The sequence below is a fragment of the Meleagris gallopavo genome, chromosome 1 (genome assembly GCF_905368555.1).
Source record: "Meleagris gallopavo chromosome 1, MGAL_WU_HG_1.1, whole genome shotgun sequence".
Classification (NCBI taxonomy): domain Eukaryota; kingdom Metazoa; phylum Chordata; class Aves; order Galliformes; family Phasianidae; genus Meleagris; species Meleagris gallopavo.
Window position 1 is genome coordinate 15,263,086 of NC_139404.1, and position 20,712 is coordinate 15,283,797.

A 20,712-nucleotide genomic window follows, 5' to 3' on the forward strand; every position below is an offset into this window, starting at 1 on the left:
AAACAAGCAGTAAAGGATCTTAAATAAAGCTTCCGTTTTCTTGGCATGTTTTAAAATATAGGTTATTTAATCATGCATCTAAGTTTGTCTTGAAGACTGTGATTTCAGATGCTTTTTAAAATTTTAGGCATCCATACTGAATTAATGATTTTTTTTCAGCTATTGTCCCTTACATAAGTCAAAGATTTTATGTTACTGTTGATGAATATGTCATTAATATGTTAATAACAACAGTAACCTAACAATGGATAGAACCTAAAAGTTATTCTGTTGAAAAGAAATTAAACATGGTAGAAATAAAAACAGGGCAGTTGTCTGAGTTGTCAGATATATTCATTACTTTTAATTTGTTTCCAGAATAACATGTATTACTGTGAAAGCATTTCTTAAAATATCATTCAGATTAATTTTCTAGTCATCTTACTTGACTTCCAGATTAGTTGTGTCTGATGTTTCCACAACACACAGCTTCTAAATTAGCCTTCCCAAATTAGGTTGTTTTTTTTTAATTATGGACAGGTTTTTTTTTCAGTCCTGAGGAGCAGTGAGGAAATTAATACCTTTTCAAATTAATCTTTCACACAAAATACGTGTTCACATTAGTGCAGCAGCTTTTAGAAATATTTTCTGCTGTAGTACTTATTTGAAGTTAAATTGTTTGAACTTCAGATACTCAGTTTTCTGCTCAAAAAAAGATTTAATTGCATTTTGATAATTTTGAATACAAGGGTTGATATTCATTTCATACCTTTCTGTAGTTTGTCATTCCTTTTGCTGTAGGACATTAGAGCCTTGTGTGACCTAGTTTCCCATGTCTCTTTTCCACAAGATCATACTTAGAGGGGCATTTCAAGTATATTATATATGTATGTATAAAACGGTCATTGAAAACACAGGGCAATCACAGTGCATGTTTGTTCTAAATGAGTTTATTCCAGCTTCCCCAGTCCCCATGTAAGGCATGAATAATACTGTGTGGTTATGAGTCCATAATACAATGTGACATTTGCATTAAGAGTGGGATCCAGTTGCCTGAAAATGGCATTTAATGCCGTTTTAGATTCCTCCAATCTTCCATGGTGTAGTGAGTACACTAGAGGTTATAAAATAACATTAGAAACTTGTTGGAAACTGAATTCTAATCTGTGTATGCATCTGTGTAACTGTTGTAAGATTAAGTAAGTGATTTAACTTCTGTTGTAGAAAGGTAGACATCTGCTTTGATCTTATTTTATGCCATGATTTTTACGGTTGACAAATTGGCACATGCAGTAATAAACGTACTCTTCTTCTTAGAGAAAAACTGTAGTCCAGATTATTGTGGATGGTAAATGGGTGATGGATTTTTCTAGTTTAACAGCTGAATTTCTCTTATCTAGAGCAATATGCATTTAACACAGACATATCAGGTTTCTGAAACTGCTGTTGTCAGTCAGTACTTTTAGTTACATTAAATGTGATTTTGTTTTGTAATTAGATGTATTTCAGATATTTTTTCTTTTGTTAGCCATTTTCCTTTTGAAGTTTTTTTTTTTACTTTGCTTTCTCATTTCTGTTGTACATTCAGAGTGTGCATAACTGTTTCTTCTTACAAGTTGGGTAAGGATAACTGATGCAGAAAATGAGTTTACAAACAAGTGTTGCTGCTTACGCCGGGGAAGAATTGTTTGAAGTTTTTCCCAGTTATATGTTCTTCATCCAGCTGAAGGATTTCTGTTCTTGGTGTGCAGTCATGTAATGGTTTTAAGAGTTTTGTTTTAGTCTTCAAACACTGCACCACAGTAAAGCTCTTAAAATCTAAGTATAGGGAGATGACTGTCCAAAACCAGCTTTGTTTAGCAGTGCTAGTAAGGACTCTAAACAAAAAAACTAGAGATAGTACTGTATTAGCCTTTTGCTGTTGGTTGATTTTCCTATCTTGTTAATGCCTGAGGAAGACAGCCGTACTGCACACAGTAGTGATGGTGACAAAAACTAGCTGACATGCACTTCTTACAATGTTTATTCTTGTAACTAACTGATGGTGTAGAAGTACGTTTTGGCTAATATACTACAAAGACTAACATTCAGATACCAACCAAACAAAATCTGACTTTTCATACCATTAACAATAGTGTATTTTGGAGGAAAGTGCATAAAGCAGAATGCAGAATTACTAGCGGGATGCATACCTTATGAATCCTAGGTCTCAGAACTCTTCAGTCTGTAGTAGCTTTCACTGTTCTTCATTCAGGTCCATTTTTGATGCATTTTTAGACATATTCAGGGCTGACAGCGCTCCAGGGAACCACAAGGCTCTTCTTAATACTGTGGTTGTTGGTGAGGTTTTGCTGCCTTTTAGAGATGGTGTCCACTCATGCCTAGCTTAGTTTGTGTAGGCCTTGGTCAGTGTGAAAAAATGATTCCATGTGATTTTTTGTGTGAACCTAGATTTTCATGTCATAATAGCATTTTCTCTGGGTGGTAAGGTTATTTGAGCAGTAAATCTACTGTAAGGTCAGGTGTCAGATCTTGATATTTGATCTAAGTGTGCATGAGTTAAATTTGTACAATAACTTTCAAAGAGCTGTAATCTTTGTCAGTTTGGTCAATAAGTTCACAGTGGTGCACAGGGAGAGGCAGAAATTTGAAGGACTGTGTAAAAGACTTGGTCTGAGTAAAAAGTCAGTTTTTGGCTTCATCCAAACTCTTCTTCCTGATTAGAGTCTTACCAGTACAAAGATTATCTCCAGAATGACAGTATTTTGTGCTGAAGGAAGTTACGGAATAGGATTGCATTAACTGGATTGTCACTCCATAAGTCCATTAGTGACTACTTTTTCTGACAATAATGGTATGGTGACAACTGATTCATGCACAATAATGACTTTACTTAGCTACTGCTTAAATTGCTAGTTTTTATATTCACGTTCCCAGATTTTACTTTTATCTTCCACAATTTTTCTTGATAGTAAAGGAAAGTACTCCTAAAAGTATTAAATTAAAATTCTTGAAGTATTATGTTCCCATGAATGATATCTCCTGCCAAAAACTTTGCTGTCTACTCCAAAGATTTTATGTACAGCATGATTTCAAATGCATTCTGACTGAAGACATGGTTTTTGTGTTAAGAGCAGATCAGGAAAACCCTTATTGTCTTGTCAATTTCTTTCTTCTTTCCTTGTCAAAGGAAAAGTCAATATTACTGTTGAAAATAATAATACACGGAGATCATAATAATCTAAATGTAGAATTGGGATTTTTCATAAACAATGAAAAAGAAGGGATGGAATAAAGTAAATGTTTTCAGTGTGTTCATGAAATGGTATTTTCAATGTGTATTACCTGAATTAGAAAGTCAGTTTTCTATATTTTGTTCAAAAACTTTACCATATATCTTGTTTATTTTTCACATAGCAGTAAAGCTAGTAGTAAGAGCTGTATTTGTTCATTTTACAGAACGCAAATCAACTTCACAGTAGCTATTGACTTCACAGCCTCAAATGGTAAGAATAAAAATAAGCTTCTATATTCTTGTGCTATGTTCACTTTTAAAAAACTTTTAAAACTCTTCTAAAACACTTTTAAAACACTTACTTTTAAAACACTTACTTTTAAAACACTTTTAAAACACTTACTTTTAAAACGCTTTTAAAACGCTTTTAAAACGCTTTTAAAACACTTTTTAGAAGTGTTTATGTATGTGTACTATGTCAGGATTCCGCTTAACTTCTTTGTGTTACGAATTATTTGTATACCTGGCACCACCTGAAGTCAGCTGAGCAACAGCAGACTAGAAACCAATTCCTGTCCAGAAAAGCTGGACAAACAGAGCAGATAGAAATTTTCTATTAAAAAAAATACATATTGAATTACATAAATAGGAGCAAGTTGCAATTGTTTACATACTTTCTAATTTTTTTGTGTGTCCATTTATTATTGCTGTGAGCAAATCAGCTAAATTGGAAGACTCCATTGAGAGGTACGAAACAAAAGAGTTTCAAGTAGAGTGAGGCTGAAGAATGGTAAAACAGGAAAGTTTTAATTCTGCAGAATTGTTTTCAGAATCTCGTAATATATTAATAAATTTCATGATAGGAGTGTGTATCACATTACAAAAGTGACGCAAATACTCAATTGAAGTCAAATCTCTTGCTATCATTTCATTGGTGAAAAAGCTTATAGGTCCTACTATTAACCTATTAAAGATGTACTAAGAATGTTGCATTTTTACCTGTTTTAACCACAATTACATATGTAGGAAATAGGTTTGTTTCCTTTTCAATTTCTTCTTTCCTAGATTTCTGTCATTTTAAGAGAGAAAATCTGGGAGTGATTCAGTTGTAAAGTAAACCTGACTCTTACTTCAACAGGTAACCCTTCACAACCTACTTCACTGCACTATATGAATCCCTATCAGCTGAATGCATATGGCATGGCACTGAAAGCAGTAGGTGAAATTATTCAGGACTATGATAGTGATAAAATGTTCCCAGCTCTAGGTTTTGGAGCTAGACTGCCTCCAGATGGAAGAGTATCACATGAATTTGCACTGGTAAGCAAATATATAAACATTTATTTAAATTTCTTTACCACAACCTAATCTGGGGGAGGAAGTCTTGTCTTAAGTAGTTAATAGGAAAAGTAATTACAGAAAATGTTCTAATTCTTAGGTCTAAAAGACTCATTTCAAAATTTCTCGTCATAGTGAAGTTACTGACAGACATCCAGAGTCAAGATAATAATAAAGAAACCAAAAATAGTAATAAAGAAACCTCATCAATAGCAGCATGAGAAACAGATGTTTGAGATAGTTCAGTTTGAAGCTAATCTTACCTTGATATGTAATTGAATCATGACCCAATTTTTTTGAATTATTGTTATTGTTCTCTGTAACCTGTCTTTTACAGGCTGCTAGTTTGGGGTGTCTAGAGGTAACTTAGTGGAGTATAGGATGAGGTTTCAGGAATAAATCTGAGATTTTGTACACATGCCAGTTAAATTACAAAACTAAAATCTAACTGGAAATTATTGAGTCAGAACTGTGCTCCTAAGTGTGACTCTAGTTTATCATTTGCCCTGTAATTTGTACCTTAAATGCACACTGAGAAACGCTTTTTACTGTTCAATGTAAGGACTGCTTAATTCCATTTAAGATGGTATTTATGTCAGTGATCCAGACAGTGTACAGTACAAGGCTGCAAAAACTTCTTCCCTAGGCAGCTAACAGTCAGAACCAACCATGGCACTTACAGTGGGTACTGGTAGCAAACTTTGAATAAATGCTTAAATTCTGGGGTCGCTCCCATTTAAAAATGTGCACTGGATAGTATTCACTAAAATGCATCATTTCTGCTTCATAACTATTTTAGAGATTAATCCCTTGTTACTTTCTTTAGAATGGAAACCCTCAAAATCCATACTGCCATGGCATTGATGGTGTAATGGAGGCATATTATAGAAGTCTAAAATCAGTTCAACTTTATGGACCAACAAACTTTGCCCCTGTAATTAATCATGTAGCCAGGTAAGCATAACAAATACTTTGCAGACACTTTTTATTTTCAGTACAGCTATTGCACTATTAATGATCAAAAGTTACATGATGCTAAAACGTAGAAAAAGGTATTTACAATGTGGATTTTTTTTCTCATTCTAACAGGATTGACTTATACTTGTTAGTAGATCTGAATACTGTGTGCTAGTATTGTGCATTTAATTCCAGTCCCTACTACTTGTGTACAAACAAGTGTTCAACAAGTTGATGGACTCTGGGGCTTTTCTACCCATCTGTATCTAGGGAATGGCTTTCTGTGAGTTGTAGATTCCATTTCACTCATGCCCTTCCAAGCTCTTGCAAATGTTGTTATTATAGCATCTTATTTATAGGCAGCACTCACTTGCAAATTTACTGTTACAATTTTCTGAGTAAAATCATGAGCATCATTAGAACATACCCTATCCAGTGACCAGTGAGGTAATGAATATTCTGTACTTGAGCATACGTATCATAGTATTTATTTTTTCTCTGCTCTCAACGCTACTCATGACAACTTCTATTAGGAAGTTCTGCTTAACCTTCACAACACTAAGAGCCTTTTTGAAGGCAGTGACTAGACTTGTTTCAGTCAAATAAAAAAGTAAGTGGAAAAGCATGCTCCATGCAAAAAAAGTTCTTCACCAACTGTGTAGGACAGTAGGAGCAAACAAACTCTAGACTTGGTTTCTGATATACAGGCTGTAGAATTCAATGGAACTGTTGCAGACTCACTATCTCTCAGAACTTTTCAAATCTTCAAGAGCTGCTTATTTTCAAAGAACGGTTGCTTCTTGTGGCCTTTGACTGAGGCAAGACTGGAATGGTGTTGGTTGTGTTTTGTCTTATACTCAGGTATAGCACAGGGAGAAGCTTGAGTCTCGAGAATATACCAGTGTATCACAGTGTACAGTGGGTCATGCTATCACAATTAATTATTTGGAATTGTCCTCCATCAAATTTAAAAAAATACAGCTCCTTCTCATGTGAATTGTTCTTATATAAAGGTTTGTTTTACTATCGCAATATTCTTTTTTTCCCCCCTAGATATGCTGCTTCAGTTAAAGATGGCTCCCAGTATTTTGTTCTTCTCATTATTACAGATGGAGTTATTTCAGATATGGCTCAGACGAAAGAATCCATAGTGAATGTAAGTTTTGCTGAAAATGCTGAAATATAAAATATCTTTCTAGTCTGTAAGAAGTAAACTGAATCTATCACTATCTTAGGTATTAAATTAGTTTCATAAATTAACCATTCTTTCCAAACAGCGAAAAAAATTATTACGCATGAAGATGAGAAGAAATTAAAAGCTGTATCTCAGCTTAATTACTGTTTGATGGGAAGTCTCTTCTAACACTGAATGTTCATAAAACTTCTGTCATCTGCTTCTTGACTCTTCCTCCTTCATACACTCCCACTATGCAGTATTTCATGATGAACTGTGATGAACTTTATCCATCTAATAATTGCAGACAGCTTTGATTTTTGTTTTTTTCCTCACCTTCTAAAAACTGCTCCAAATTGTCTGGTCCCAAATGCCAAGCATAACTGTCAGCTAATTTCCTTTTAAATAGTTGCCCTGAATTTTATAAATCAAGATTTTTTCCTCAAGTTCTTTTAAATTATTATTTAAAACATTATTTTAAATGTTTTTTCTCTTTGAAACTGCCATGCTTTTAAGTAATGCTGTGCACTACAAACCGTTCTTCTGTCCCTGGGAAATGTCAGATGAAAGTCCGCAAAAAACTCATTCAGAGTTTGAGAAGGCCTGTTCCAATAGTTTTGAATGCACCACAGTGAATGTGTCATGTCAAAACAAAAGTTATGGAATTAGGTGGCATACTTTTGAAGGCCCACTTTCACTGCTTCCTGTAGCGAGCTACAGTACCATTCCAGTTTGTAAAATGCACAGGAGAATATTACTGAAATGTTCTGTCTCTCACTGGAAAGCAGGATGTCCTCAAGTTCTAGCCAGCAGCATATGGACAGAGTCTGCATGTCAGTGAGCTCTGTGAATCCACGTGATAAATTTTTACAACAGCTAGTGTTTGAAGGTACAGGTTTACTTCCTTTCCAATATTAAAATAGGATAAAGCCACTCTCACTTTTAAAGGGGATAAACAAACTTTTCATCTTACAAGCTCATCCTCTTGTCTAGCTTAGAAGTTTGGAATAGAGCCCTTTTTTAGGTGTCAGAAAGACTCCATGGGGAAGAAAGAGCAACTTTTGATTTAACTCCCCTTCAATTCCAAGTCCATATGGAGGGTGAGTATGAGACCAGCAAGTTCATCTGGTTGTTACTTCGTAAGATTAACTATTTGGTCACTAAGAAATACAGAGAACCCTTGTTTTGAGAAGTAATTAATTTTTAGGAGTAATAGCTGATGTTCTGCAAATGTCTGGAGGTACAGAAAATGTGTTGTTTGCCTAGAATGAGCAAAAGTTCAGGAATTTTGAATACTTTTGATGAAGATGCATATTCATCTTTCTTTATAGCTCTTGAAGTGTGAGCACAGTATACCATAACAGGACAAATTAAAAGCTTCCTGGTAGCATTTTCCACTCATGATGATATTTGGAATAACGAAAAAAGAGAGAGTAATGTTAAATACAAGCTGATGGGCATAAAACAGAGGAAGAGTGTGTTTCATTTTTTAACATTGTGCTTCTTGTTACAGCATATGTGTCAGACATGTTCTGCTTTATCAAACTGTTCAAAGGTTATACTGTCATTCAGAAAATGCCAACACCAAGCTTATATGCTAAAGTTGAACTCTGTCTTTTCACTGACCTTGCCACTTACAGCTTCATATACATAGTATCATGTAGTACTGCGTCTACCTGATTAGGAATATTTTTGAAGAATGTTAAATTTAAACTCCAACATTCTCGAAAACGTGAAAACCAGAACATGTTCTGTGCCTTTAAATAGTGCCTTCATATCCAAAAAAATACTTTACTCCCACTGTCAGTGGTTTATGCAGTATAGGCAGCTCAGTTACAGTTATGCTCTGTTTATGGTCCTTTATCACAGAATGGCTGAAATTGCAAGGACCTCTGGGTCCATCTGGTCCAATCTCTTCTCCAGCAGAGACACCTAGAGCTGCTTGCCAAGGACCAGAGGGTGGTGACACACTGGAACAGGTTGCCCAAGGTGGTTGTGGATGCCCCATCCCTGGAGGCATTCAAGGCCAGGCTGGATGTGGCTCTGGGAAGCCTGCTCTGGTGGTTGGTGACCCTGCACATAGCAGGGGGGTTTAAAGAAGATGAGCATCGTGGACCTTTTCAACCCAGGCCATTCTATGATTCTATAACCATGTCCAGATGGCTTTTGCCAATGTTTTTCATAGTGTATTGGTATTTAAATTAATAATTTAAAATAAAAACTAATAAATCGTGTTTGCTACCAAATTTTAGTTGTAAGACTGACTATGTAGTATCATTTCATAATGAAATTGCAGTCAATGTGCAGTATACACTGTACAATATAGAATGCTGTAGCACATTAGTGATTTATAGGATGTCATATTTTCATTGTTTTAAGTAGCATGTATACAGTAATTAACTGTATGTCTTCTGCTTGGTTTTATATAGAGTTTTATGACAGACCAAGAAAGGGAAGTGGGAGTGGTGCATTTAAAAAGCGAACGTATTTTAGATGAGGCAAAATAACATCTTTTATATTCCAGAAGAAAACTATAAGTCTACTCTAAAGCCACTTTACTTGAAACTTCAGTTGAGCTGATTTTAATTTAGGAAGAAGTGTTCATCTATGATTTTTGGTCAGAGTAGACTCCTGTTTAAAATGACTGTGGATATTTCAGGTTAGAATATCACCAGATATTCATCAGAATTATCAAAATATCAAAAAGTCTTTTACAGTGAGGGTGGTGAGGCACTGAAACAGGTTACCTAGTGTTGTGGTTGATGCCCTGTGCCTGGAGACTTTAAAGGTGAGGCTGAATAAGGCCCTGGGCAACCTGACCTAGCTGTGATATCCCTGTTCACTGCAGGGGAGTTGGACAGGATGGCCCTCAGAGCTTCCTTTCAACTCAAAGGATTCTGTGATCACAATAAGAAACATTTCTCAGCCCTGGCATTTGTTAGATGTTTTATTTTTTTGTTGTTACCCTCTTGAAAAGAGCCAATTTCAGAAGATATCTGTAGTGGATAGATATCTAGTGCTGTCAGGGCAGGAGAATCCAGTATTTATGATGCTGTCTTCATAATTTTAAGGTTTTACAGAGAGTTTATTCAGGGAAAGCCATCTTTTCCTTTTTTCATTGAATGAAAAAGGTTAAGTAAAATTAGAATTCTTAACCATAACACAATTTAATATCGTGTTTGCTTTGTGGCATGGAAGACTAACTTGAATAAAAATTTTCATTCATGGAAGAAACAGAAGATACATATTGCTCAAATTGAAGATTTATTCTCCTCATCATTTTAGATATTAGGATAAGGAATTGTTCTTTAAAGCTTCACTTCTCTATGTTTTTTATTCATATTGTTTTTGCATCTTACATAATATTGGCCAAGGTTATGTAATGTATTAAACCTCTTTTTCTTGTTCTTTCAAAGGCTTCAAAGCTTCCAATGTCAATAATTATAGTGGGAGTAGGGCCAGCAGAGTTTGATGGTAAGTGTTTTAGTTTTTTTTTTTTCTAGAATGTTTTATATTTGTTTACATATCTGTAATATGTGGCTTTTGAAACACATACTGTTCTTCACATAATATAGAACAAGCAGTAAGTACTGTTGACATTTCCAGCTGGATTGATTGATAACTCAGTATGATTACAAGCTACCATGTCGAGCCCCTCAGGCTCTCTCTTCAAGTCATGGAATCATATGGGGGCTTAGCATATACAGTGCTCTAGAAAATGGAGGAGGGGAAGAACAAAATAAGTATACTGAAGTAATTTTGAATTTCTGAAACATCAATATTTAATTGCTTTGTGATGTATCAGTTGACTGGAAATATTGATCACCTGTTCTAACTGCAGTAACAAAATACAAAGGAAAATGAATTTGAGGCAGTGATCTGGGTTAAGCCAGGTTTCGCTTTATAACAGAAGTGAGCCTTACTGTCTAGCAGCAGTGGGAGAATATTACAGACGGAAATAAATCACCAAGGTTATTTACATATTCTTTCATAAGACGTTCTGGAATAGCACTCTATCCTAGTGAATTAGCTGCTTCAGTTATTTGAACTAATTTATCAATTGGCATCTTGTGTATCACCACACAATGAAATGTAGATGCTCCATGTAGATCTGATCTTCAAAGGCATACATACTTTTTTTTCCATTTAAGTACTTCTGGTTAGGGGGTATGTCTCTATGTATACAGATATATAATGTGAATAGTCATTAATGACAGTATATTTTAATTCTTACACAAATATTCTAGGAGTATAGCAAGTGGTATGTTAGTGTTTAAGTATTGTACTCCTTGAAGAGATTGTCCAGGCTGACATTTATTCTTCTGATGATTGTATGCTGCAATCAAAGGGGAGAGACCATTTGTCTTCATAAATGCACAGATGGGAAGTTTGCAAGCTCTATGTTTTCTTGAGAATCCTCTAGTCCTTTATTTCTTACTTGTCTCTCATCCTTCCTTTGCCTTTTTCCCTTTCTCCCTGTTTGCCCCGTTTGCCCAGACTCCTCTTGATTCAGTCTGGACATGAAGGTTCCATCCTCCCTTTTACCTCTGGAGGTTGTATTTATGGAGTTCTTGGGATGTTACTCCTATAGCTTTTCTTAAATCTGTGTTACTTCAGGATACAGTTTCCATCTTCTGGGAGGAATTGTCTATCTGCCTTGGGGTAGGAAGGCCCTGCAGAGGGTTCTGGACAGGCTGGGTCGCTGGACTGAGGCCAGTGGGATTAAGTTCAATAAATCCAAGTGCCAGGTCCTGCACTTTGGCCACAACAACCCCAGGCAGTGCTACAGGCTTGGGGCAGAGTGGCTGGAAGACAGCGTAGAGGAAATGGACCTGCGGGTATTGATTGATGCTCAGCTGAACATGAGCCAGCAGTGTGCCCAGGTGGCCAAGAAGGCCAGTAGCATCTTGGCTTGTATAAGAAACTCTTGCCAGCAGGAGCAGGGAAATGATCATCCCTCTGTACTCAGCCCTGGTGAAGGTGCACCTCGAGTGCTGTGTGCAGTTATGGGCCCCTCACTACAAGAAAGACATTGAGGCCCTGGAATGTGTTCAGAGAAGGCCAGCAAACCTATAGAGGGGTCTGGGCACAGGTGTGGTGAGGAGCAGCTGAAGGAGCTGGGATTGTTCAGTTTGGAGAAGAGGAGGCTCAGGGGAAACCTTAGGACTCCCTACGATGTAATGAAGGGGGGTTGTGGTGAGTGAGATTGGGCCTCTTCTCTAGTGGAGGGAATGTCCTCAAGTTGCACTAGGGGAGATTCAAGTTGGACATCAGGAAATAATTCTCTGAGAGAGTGGTAAGGCACTGGAACAGAATGTCCAGCGGTAGTGGAGTCACCATCCCTGGAGGTGATCAAGAAATGTTTAGATGTTGTACCGAGGGATGTAGTTTAGTGGCAGATATTGGTGATAGGTAGACAGTTGGACTAGATGATCTTAGAGGTCTTTTCCAACTATGGTGATTCTGTGATTCTTTGGACTTAGGTTCCATGGGTGAAATGCATCTAGTAGATGTATGCCAAATCTGTAGTCCTATAGTGCTAAAGAGGTCAGAGAAATACTTGTCTTATATGCAGAAGTTCTTTCTAGAGAAGACAGTTTGATCATCTTGTTGCCAGCAATGAAAAAGTGTGTATAGGAGCATGTTCTGTTTTAAAATTCAAGGGCCAGTCAAACCTAAGTTCTGCTGTAGAGAGACTAAGCTACTCCTCTCTGGATACTACTCCCAATCTAGGTCTCAAAGCCTCTGGGGGATACCAGTGGGGTAAAAAATAAAACTCTGGAGTTCCAATATATGATGGGCTTACTAGCTATCTTTGCAAGAAATATATTTTTTCATTTTGTTTGAACTTGGTTCCTGGTGATTTTATTTATGCTTTCAAGTTCTTGCATTGGAAGAGCTAGCATTTGGAATTTTGTGTTCAGTGAGCTCAACCCAGTTTGTAAACACGTAAGACGCTCCAGCGTGGAGGTGCTTTGATTTTCATACAATGTACTGGAAGAAGAGTTGTGGGATTCTTGATTCAATGGCTGAGCGATGGTTTGTGATCATAGGTCCTCCCCTTGTCACACTGACCAGAGAGCAGGCATGCCATTTAATGGAAATCTGGAACAGCTTCTGAGTATATGGACAACTTCAGAGATTTCCTGGACCCTGTTGAAAAAGATGCAAGAGTTAGCCAAAAAATGTTAACAATGTTCTTTTAAAAGCAACTAATTCCTATGTCATTACAGTCATTACATTCCCAATATGAGTGATATTACCATGCTGTGCTACAATCTTTGATATCTTCTGTAACAGTAATTTCTGAAAATGAATTTTTATCCACCTATGCAAGTATGAACATAGCCAAACAGAAATAAATACTTGCTGGTTTGGGAGTCAGAAGAATATGATGGACCTTGTTGTAGAGTGTTATGTTCAGAAGATGATAATAAAGACAAACTGTAGGTTTCATCAATATGAAAAAATGCAAAATAGCTACCATGCATGATGTCAATGATCTTACAATTTACCTAAAGATAGCAGTTGTTGATTCTGTTGCTCTGAAGTGTAGACTGACTAAAATTTTTCTCAGAAATGTTTTTTTGAGGGGAGTAGATTAATTAATGGATAAACTCATTTGTTTCTTTTTTTAAGCTATGGAAGAACTGGATGGTGATGTAGTCAGGATTTCTTCAAGAGGAAAGTTTGCAGAAAGAGACATTGTGCAGGTGGGAGAGAAAAATTTCTCTAATAATTACATTTTACTGATCCTGTTTGCCATGAATTCATGTTTTGTCTATCTTCCTTCCTTTCATTTCACCATAGCATTGATGAACTTTATCTTGGGATGTTTATAAAAACTTCAGAAATTCTTTGTGGTGCCTCATAGGCCTTTATATAAGATAAAGATACTGAATGTATTTTCATTAGGAAATGACCCCTAACCGGCAGCACAGAAATAAAGTCTTAGGGTTACACAGCAATGGGAGAAGTGTTAGTTTCCTTTGTGTTCCGAGTACTGCAATCTTACGTGAGTTTGTTTAAAAAAAATAATAATAATAATAATTGCAATATTTTTGGAAATCAGCACTAGCAAATGTATTTAAAATGCCTAGGATATCTTTCCATTCCTCTAACTGCCAGCCCAGAAGATTATGAGTGACTCCCATTTCCTGTGACCTGTCTGCCATGTATGACCATGCAGATATCTCATGCCTTAAGGTACTCCAGATGATAGCAGATGTCTCTGTTTAGGTGACTGAGCCAAACCCTGATAGTGCTACTCTTACCTGCATTGCATGTGCTGCTCCACTTGTCAGCTCTGGTTCTGTTCCTGTTCTGTTCTGCTCTTTACAATCATTCAGTCAGCCCTTTGGTTGTCATTGACGCCTAAGCAGTCACATGCAGGGTGGTCTGGTAGCTTTGTGTGCTCTTATCCACCGTAATCATCCTTCTTCCTAAGGGCAGTAAATTTCTAGAAGTCCACAGGTTTTCCAGAATATTTAATCTGCGCTTTGGCATCCTTTCTTCCTACCTCATTATGTACCACTTGGACAGACTTAATTTCGTCTTTTTTTTTTTTTAATTAAAAAAAAAATTGCATCATAAACTAGCTGCAAATTTTTTGTTTTCATGGGATACTGAAGGAAAACCAAACACAGAGAAAAGCATTTGATGGCCCAGCACACTACTCCGTGCGTGCTAAAGGAAGTATTGAAGCTGACAGATGAAAAGCAGCAAACTTCTCAAAAATCAGATCAACCTGATGACTGTAGGAGGAATGATATCTCCCTAAGATACCTGGACTAAATCAGCTATAAACAAGCTGGAAGTGTTTCTGGACCCCAAAGTAGTTTTTCTGCAAACATGAGCCATGTCAGGATTTCTAAAGCCAATTCTGATATTTCTAACATGCATAGCACTGTGCACTTTTAATATATGCTAGGAAGTTATACATAATTCCTCCAAACAACAGCAGCTCCAAAAGCTGCCATTTACATTGAAAGAGCATAAATAATGGGTTCTTCAAATGTTCTTCAAAACTTCTTCAAATGCTATAGAAAAGGTTAGTGAAAATGTTATGCATCAGAAACATTCTACTTTCTTTTGAGATTAAAAAAAAAAAACAAACTAAATAACTTTCTTCTATTTTTTAGAATTCATTGCATCTCAGAAATGTAATAAAACATTTCCTTGATATGAACATCTCTCATTGAGAACTTTGCCCCAAGTCATACCAGATTAGCTGAAGGCAGTACTATTTTGTGCTCCTTCTGTCTAAATAATAACAAATACATTATGTGCTAGCTACATAATAACAAGGGATAATGTCAAACGCTTTAAGTTTAGTATGACCTTTATTTTGTATATGGTAGAATGAAAATGACTTGCTTATATAAAATAAGTATTCAAATGTAAAAAGATCACCTTTTTTTTTGATTTAGGTTAGTTAAAGTTAGTTTGTAAAGCTAACTGTTAATTTTAGCAGTTGGTATATCTATTACATTTACTACTGATTGCATTTCAAGGAAAGATTTGATCTTTGTTTTTCCCTCCTTGATAATAAACACAGGTATTGTAGGGACTCTAAATTATACGCCTACCAGCTCTTCCTCAGTTTACTGAATTTTTGCTTCTTTGTTATCCTCTTCCTATTTAAGAAGTTTTGACCAAAAAAACTTAACTCATGGTAATGTACGTATAGTTTCTGTTGAGAATTTTATGTATTAAAATCATAAATTGAACTATCAAGCTAAAGGGAAAGAATTTTGCATTCTTTCCATTTCCCTTTGATCTTTCTTCTATCTTTCATTATATTCCTCTACCACTCCTACTTGTTCTGTGTGGTTGCTCTAGGCCTTGTTGTGCATATACGTATCTGTACATATGTTTCTGTCTGTAGTTCCTCTAACTCTTCTGATATCTACATCCCATAAGGAGAGGGGAGAACTAGCTTAGGCCACCCATATTGTGTAACTGCATTTCAACAACTGCACTGCTGAAATAGCCTCCCTTTGCTGCAGAAATTGTGGTCTGAGTTTTCATGTCTGTAAGTAAGGTGATCTCTTGAAATGGGATACTTTCTGATTCTTAACCCAGACTGCATATGCTTTTTACAAGACTGCCATTGCATTAGGAAATGAAAAAATGTGAGAGAGATAGACACTAAGCTTATCCTTTCACAGCTGAGTGTGTAAGCCTACAGGCTACAGAGGTTTTTCCATTTGTTTGTTACTCTTCTAACTTCATGCTTCTGGGAACAGTTAGATTTATTCTTGCCAATAAGTTGATGGAGTTTAAGAAGGAGCAAGCTGTTGAAACTGAGCAGTCCTTTACTGACTTCTGAAAAGTGGTGATGGGTTTTCTTGTATGTGTGAGAGAGAGAAACAAACGAGTCAGTACTAGAAAATGTCACAGTATCTACTTGTTTCTTATATTGAAAAGTCACTGAATAAACATAGAAGTGGCTATTAAGATTAATTAATTATGGATCTGCAAATGCTTTGCTTCGTACCCTAAAATCAGGTTTCTTTTTGCCCATTGTTCTCCCACCTGTATAGTTGCATGGTCTTGCTGCTTGGGTTTCAGTATAACGTAGTATTTGCATAGTGCAAATAGATAGGATCAGAGCTGGCAGTTTTTTCTGTCAGTTTGAGAACTCCATCATCTATGGAGTAAGGCAGAGTCAACTGAGTTGAATCCCTACATAATCTATAGCAATACTGTCTGCTCAGAACAATTTTTGTTTTTCAGCTATTTTAATTTTGATGAGCAAGCTATGTTTTTCATATGCTGCTTCTTTTAAGCATTTTTTAAATATTGGCTCCACTGAAAATACAGAAATTCATTGCAAAAAAAAAAAAAAAAGCCAACACCGTAGCTGAATAATAGCAATAAATGTCCAATTTCAAGTCCAGGGTGAGAATTGCTTTTCAAATGATGAAAAAATAATTTAATTAAGTTCCTTATTGATAAAATGTTGTCTTCATCTTTTCCTCCCCACCCCCAAGAGTTTCTTGATTTGTTTAATATATTAAATAAATTTCTTCTGTTCCTGGAAAACTGTCAGGCTCTCAGAAATGCAATGTAATCTGAACTCCCACTGTAATTCAGTGGTTCCCTTATCTTGAAAGCTTTAGTGTTTCTTAGTAAAACAAAAATTAATGTAAAACCTTGGTTAGTGTGCATCCAAGAAGACAAAATGTTTCAGGCTGGGATAATGAGCAAAAGAGTCTGCTTATTTTAGAGTTCAACCAAAAGGTTAGAGATCTCTGGGTTTGGCTTCTCAATCAGTTCTAGTTTTATTGTGGAGTATTATGTGCAGAAAGTTTACGTTCAAGTCTTCCCTGTTTCCTTAGAGGACAAAGACACCATTAGGGTTTGTATTCAAGCATCATCTAGTATATCAGTACCAGATGTAACTTGGGACATTGAATCCTGGTTTTGAAAAGTCACCCAGCCGCAGTCCTGAGATAGGCTCCAAAATCTGAGCAAGAAATAGAATTCCTAATAAACCTTCCTTTTGGCACAACATATTACATAGCTTAACCCACTGCATCTCTGCATGCTGTCTGTTGTGAATAAAAATCAAGGAGCCTGGATTGTTTCTTTTTTGCTTATCAGCAGCACGAGCATCTTATTAATGTGACCTCCAAGACAGAGCTGGTAGCTGCCTTTTTGGTGTAGCAGATTTGGGTATAACAAGTTCTTTTATGGAAATCAAATTCTTATTTGCTTAAAGTCTTGCTATGTTTATTGGTGTTAGGTTAAAAAAAATGTTCACAGTGGTGGTTCACAATCCTACTAAGTCTAATGAAAAATGATCAACATTATAAAGTCATCCTTTCTGTTTTGTTCACTTCGGATAGCAAGCTTTCTTCCTAGAAATTCTGGTAGGTAAGGCCATGGATAAGACTTGTAAGCCAAAAATAGTCTTGTATGGAAGAAGTTGAGAGATATTCCAGATATGTCAGTAAAGCACATAGCTGATAATCTGAGCCAGCCATGGTTTGAGAATATGTTTCTATCAGAAAATGGATTTTTTTAGATATAATATGTATATATATAATCTAGATGTCTATAAATATATTTATAATATAAAGTGTGCAAGGTAGTATATTAATGTACCTTTACTGCCTAGATCATGTTTTCTCACTTTTGTATTTTAAGACGTATTTTGCATCTGCATCATGACCTGTGTGAACGTATCTTTTCTTTTATAGTTTGTGCCATTCCGGGATTACATTGACAGAAGTGGAAACCATGTGTTAAGCATGGCAAGACTTGCTAAGGATGTTCTGGCTGAGATTCCAGACCAGTTTCTGTCCTACATGAGAGTCAGGGGAATAAAGCCATCGCCTGCACCACCACCCTATGCACCTCCTATTCATGTGTTACAGACTCAAATATGAGCGCTCCAAAGCGCTCAGCATTTATCACAATTCAAGAGTCTCTGGGTCCAGCAGTAGCTTTTTGGAGCTAGAAAAAATCTCTTCACATACCAAAATTCTTCATATGGTTGCATGAGCAACTGGAAAGCTTTTAAATGCTAGGATCAAAATGTTGATGTTCTGAGTCTTTTTCTTTTGACAGAAGCCCTACTTTTTTGATCTGTTAATTGGAGAGGAAAGCACAAGTCAGGATTTCAACTCAGAAGATATGTCCTCTCTGAATACTGTGTGTACATAAATGTATAGGAATGCTATTCCTCTGTATCAATGTTTACATGTTACTATTTTTAAATTTCAGTACTTTTATAAATATTCTTAAGAATAAAAGTTTGGAATATTGATTCACACATCTTCGAGCTTGCAATAGTTTGTCACAAGATCACAGGAGAAGCAATATCTCTTTGAATATTTGTCCAGACAAATACAGACGAAAGCTAAGAAAAGGACAGATAGGTGTGTTTTCCAATACCTGAATTGCTTCAGTTGGTTCTCAGTAATCTATCCATTTTACAGCCTGAGAATAAGTTCCTAAAATGTGAATGTCGTAATTACACATGACTTCTGACTAGGTCCAAATTTCAAGGGGGAGGAATGTATATTTTTTCAGAGATTCTCCAGTTTCTAAGTTAATCTGAGTTTACAGTTTTTTAAGCAAGTTACTGAAGCAAATTAGAAGACTTACTTGCTATAAGTAATTAAAGAAAATTACCTCAAATCAGAACTTTGAGTGTTTCAGTTGACTCACTGAGCTCATTAAATCTTAACATGCATTCCTTAAAGCAGTGGAAATTTTGCATCAGAAAAGTCTTTTGGAGTGATTACAGCAGATGTTTTATAATGGATCATTTTAAACTTAATTTAAAATTACAACATTTTGTCTAGATTGCCCATTCAAAGGGATGCTGGCTCTTAATATTTGGGTTTATATTGTCATTTAATCACATTTCCATTCAGGATGCATGAATGATAATGTTAATTAACTGGTTTAAAAATTGCACAACCATGTTGCTTTGTGCACAATTTTGTGTACTGAACTACCCAAAAATTTTATTATATGCCTGTTCATATATAATTATGAAATGATTTTGCATGTACAGTTTTTACAAAATACACAGTTTTGTGAGTTTGTGTCAGATATATTTTATTTAGAACTAATGGCCTTAAATTTCACAGAACTCCTGAAATGATTGTGAGTTGCCTTCAAATACTGTTAAAAAGGAACATTTTAAATTTTTTGTGCGTCACAGTTGTAACTGTCCTGTAATGTAACTTCTTTTTCTTTGCATATTACCTGTTTACTACTTCTGTTTCTTACTACTGTATGTGGTAATGTACAGTATGAAACTACGGTGCGTTTTTTAAGCATGAAAAGTCTTTTTCCAGAAAGTGTATCTTCAATATTAACGGCATATAACTCTGTAAATGCAGAATCTTCCATTTTTAAATACATTTAAATTCCTTCAGTCTCATGCAGGAAATTCCTTTTTTTTTTTTTTTTCCAGATAATTATCTGTTAGTAAAAAATAAATATAAAAAAGAATATTAAAAAGTGGTTTTTTTTGTAAAAAAAAAAAATATATATATATTATATATTGTTTTATTTTTATTTCAGAACGGTTTTTACATAAATATGGACTTTAATTTTCTCACCAAAATATGTATTTCTTAGTGGATTGATGTTGCATGAATGATATTTGATACCTGACAAATTTTGATGAAAGTGCATCATAAAGAATAAGTTTAAATCTACTGAATGGTGGTGGTGGTCTCCTTCCATCTTCTGCATTTGTTTTTCAAACTTACGTTGTTGGCATTTTTTAAAGAGCTGAATTGATACCATAGTTCTGTTCCTTTATACTGTTAGACAGGTTTTTATGTTGCCATTTTTATTTATTCATAGCAGCCTATTAATTAAGCTGTTTTCCATTCTAAAGCCAAGACGACCAATTTCTTTTTCTTGCTTTCCAGTTCTTCCAACTTTTTATTTCTTCACCTTTTATCTAGTGCTTAGATATTTATCAGGTGTTTTACCTAGCATGTATTTATTTTAGGTCAAGTTGGGCAGAAAAAGGAAGAGTAAGTTCATTAGCTGTTATTTAATCAGCACCTTTTATTGATGCAGATATTGGTCTTGTAACTAATTTAACAAGTGAAGAAACTTGTAATGATAGGTATGATATAATCAGTTTAATTAATAATCTAAGGATTGATTAGAATTATTTTTTCTGTCTAGCTCAAGTACCAACCTATTGTATTCTACGCTGCTGTTTTTCCTTCTGTTTGGCTTTGGAGAGTAAACCTAAGTTAAGTCAATGGACTCTGTGTTCTGGTGGGAAAAGACTTTCCAGGCTGGTGATATTGCCCTGTATGTTTGACATCTTCATTCTGTAATGTGTATGAGACTGTAACTTCAGTCATGCCCATAGTAGGGTTGAGAGTTAGTGGTCATAATTTTCATTTCTCTGGAATACCAGTTGCATCTTGACCTCCCACAGGCTGTAACAGAGGAACATCTGTTGGACAGACAGCAGAGCATGGAGGCTCTTGACGACTTAAGATAATGCTGTCCAGTCTGAACTGTTCTGTTTACCACT

The 20,712-nt window shown here is 35.7% G+C and overlaps 1 protein-coding gene across 1 annotated transcript in view; it reads left to right on the forward strand.

The window, feature by feature from the left end:
• The window catches only part of CPNE8 (copine 8), a 92,668-nt gene extending 72,801 nt beyond the window's left edge, over nt 1–19,867 (forward strand). Inside the window, exons 14-20 of the mRNA XM_085217572.1 lie at nt 3,439–3,485; nt 4,353–4,534; nt 5,379–5,506; nt 6,563–6,665; nt 10,100–10,157; nt 13,323–13,396; nt 17,891–19,867. Coding sequence (XP_085073698.1) covers nt 3,439–3,485; nt 4,353–4,534; nt 5,379–5,506; nt 6,563–6,665; nt 10,100–10,157; nt 13,323–13,396; nt 17,891–18,079 — 781 coding nt within the window. The 3' untranslated portion in view covers nt 18,080–19,867. The remainder of the gene's footprint in view (nt 1–3,438; nt 3,486–4,352; nt 4,535–5,378; nt 5,507–6,562; nt 6,666–10,099; nt 10,158–13,322; nt 13,397–17,890) is intronic.
• The last annotated feature ends 845 nt before the right edge of the window (nt 19,868–20,712 follow it).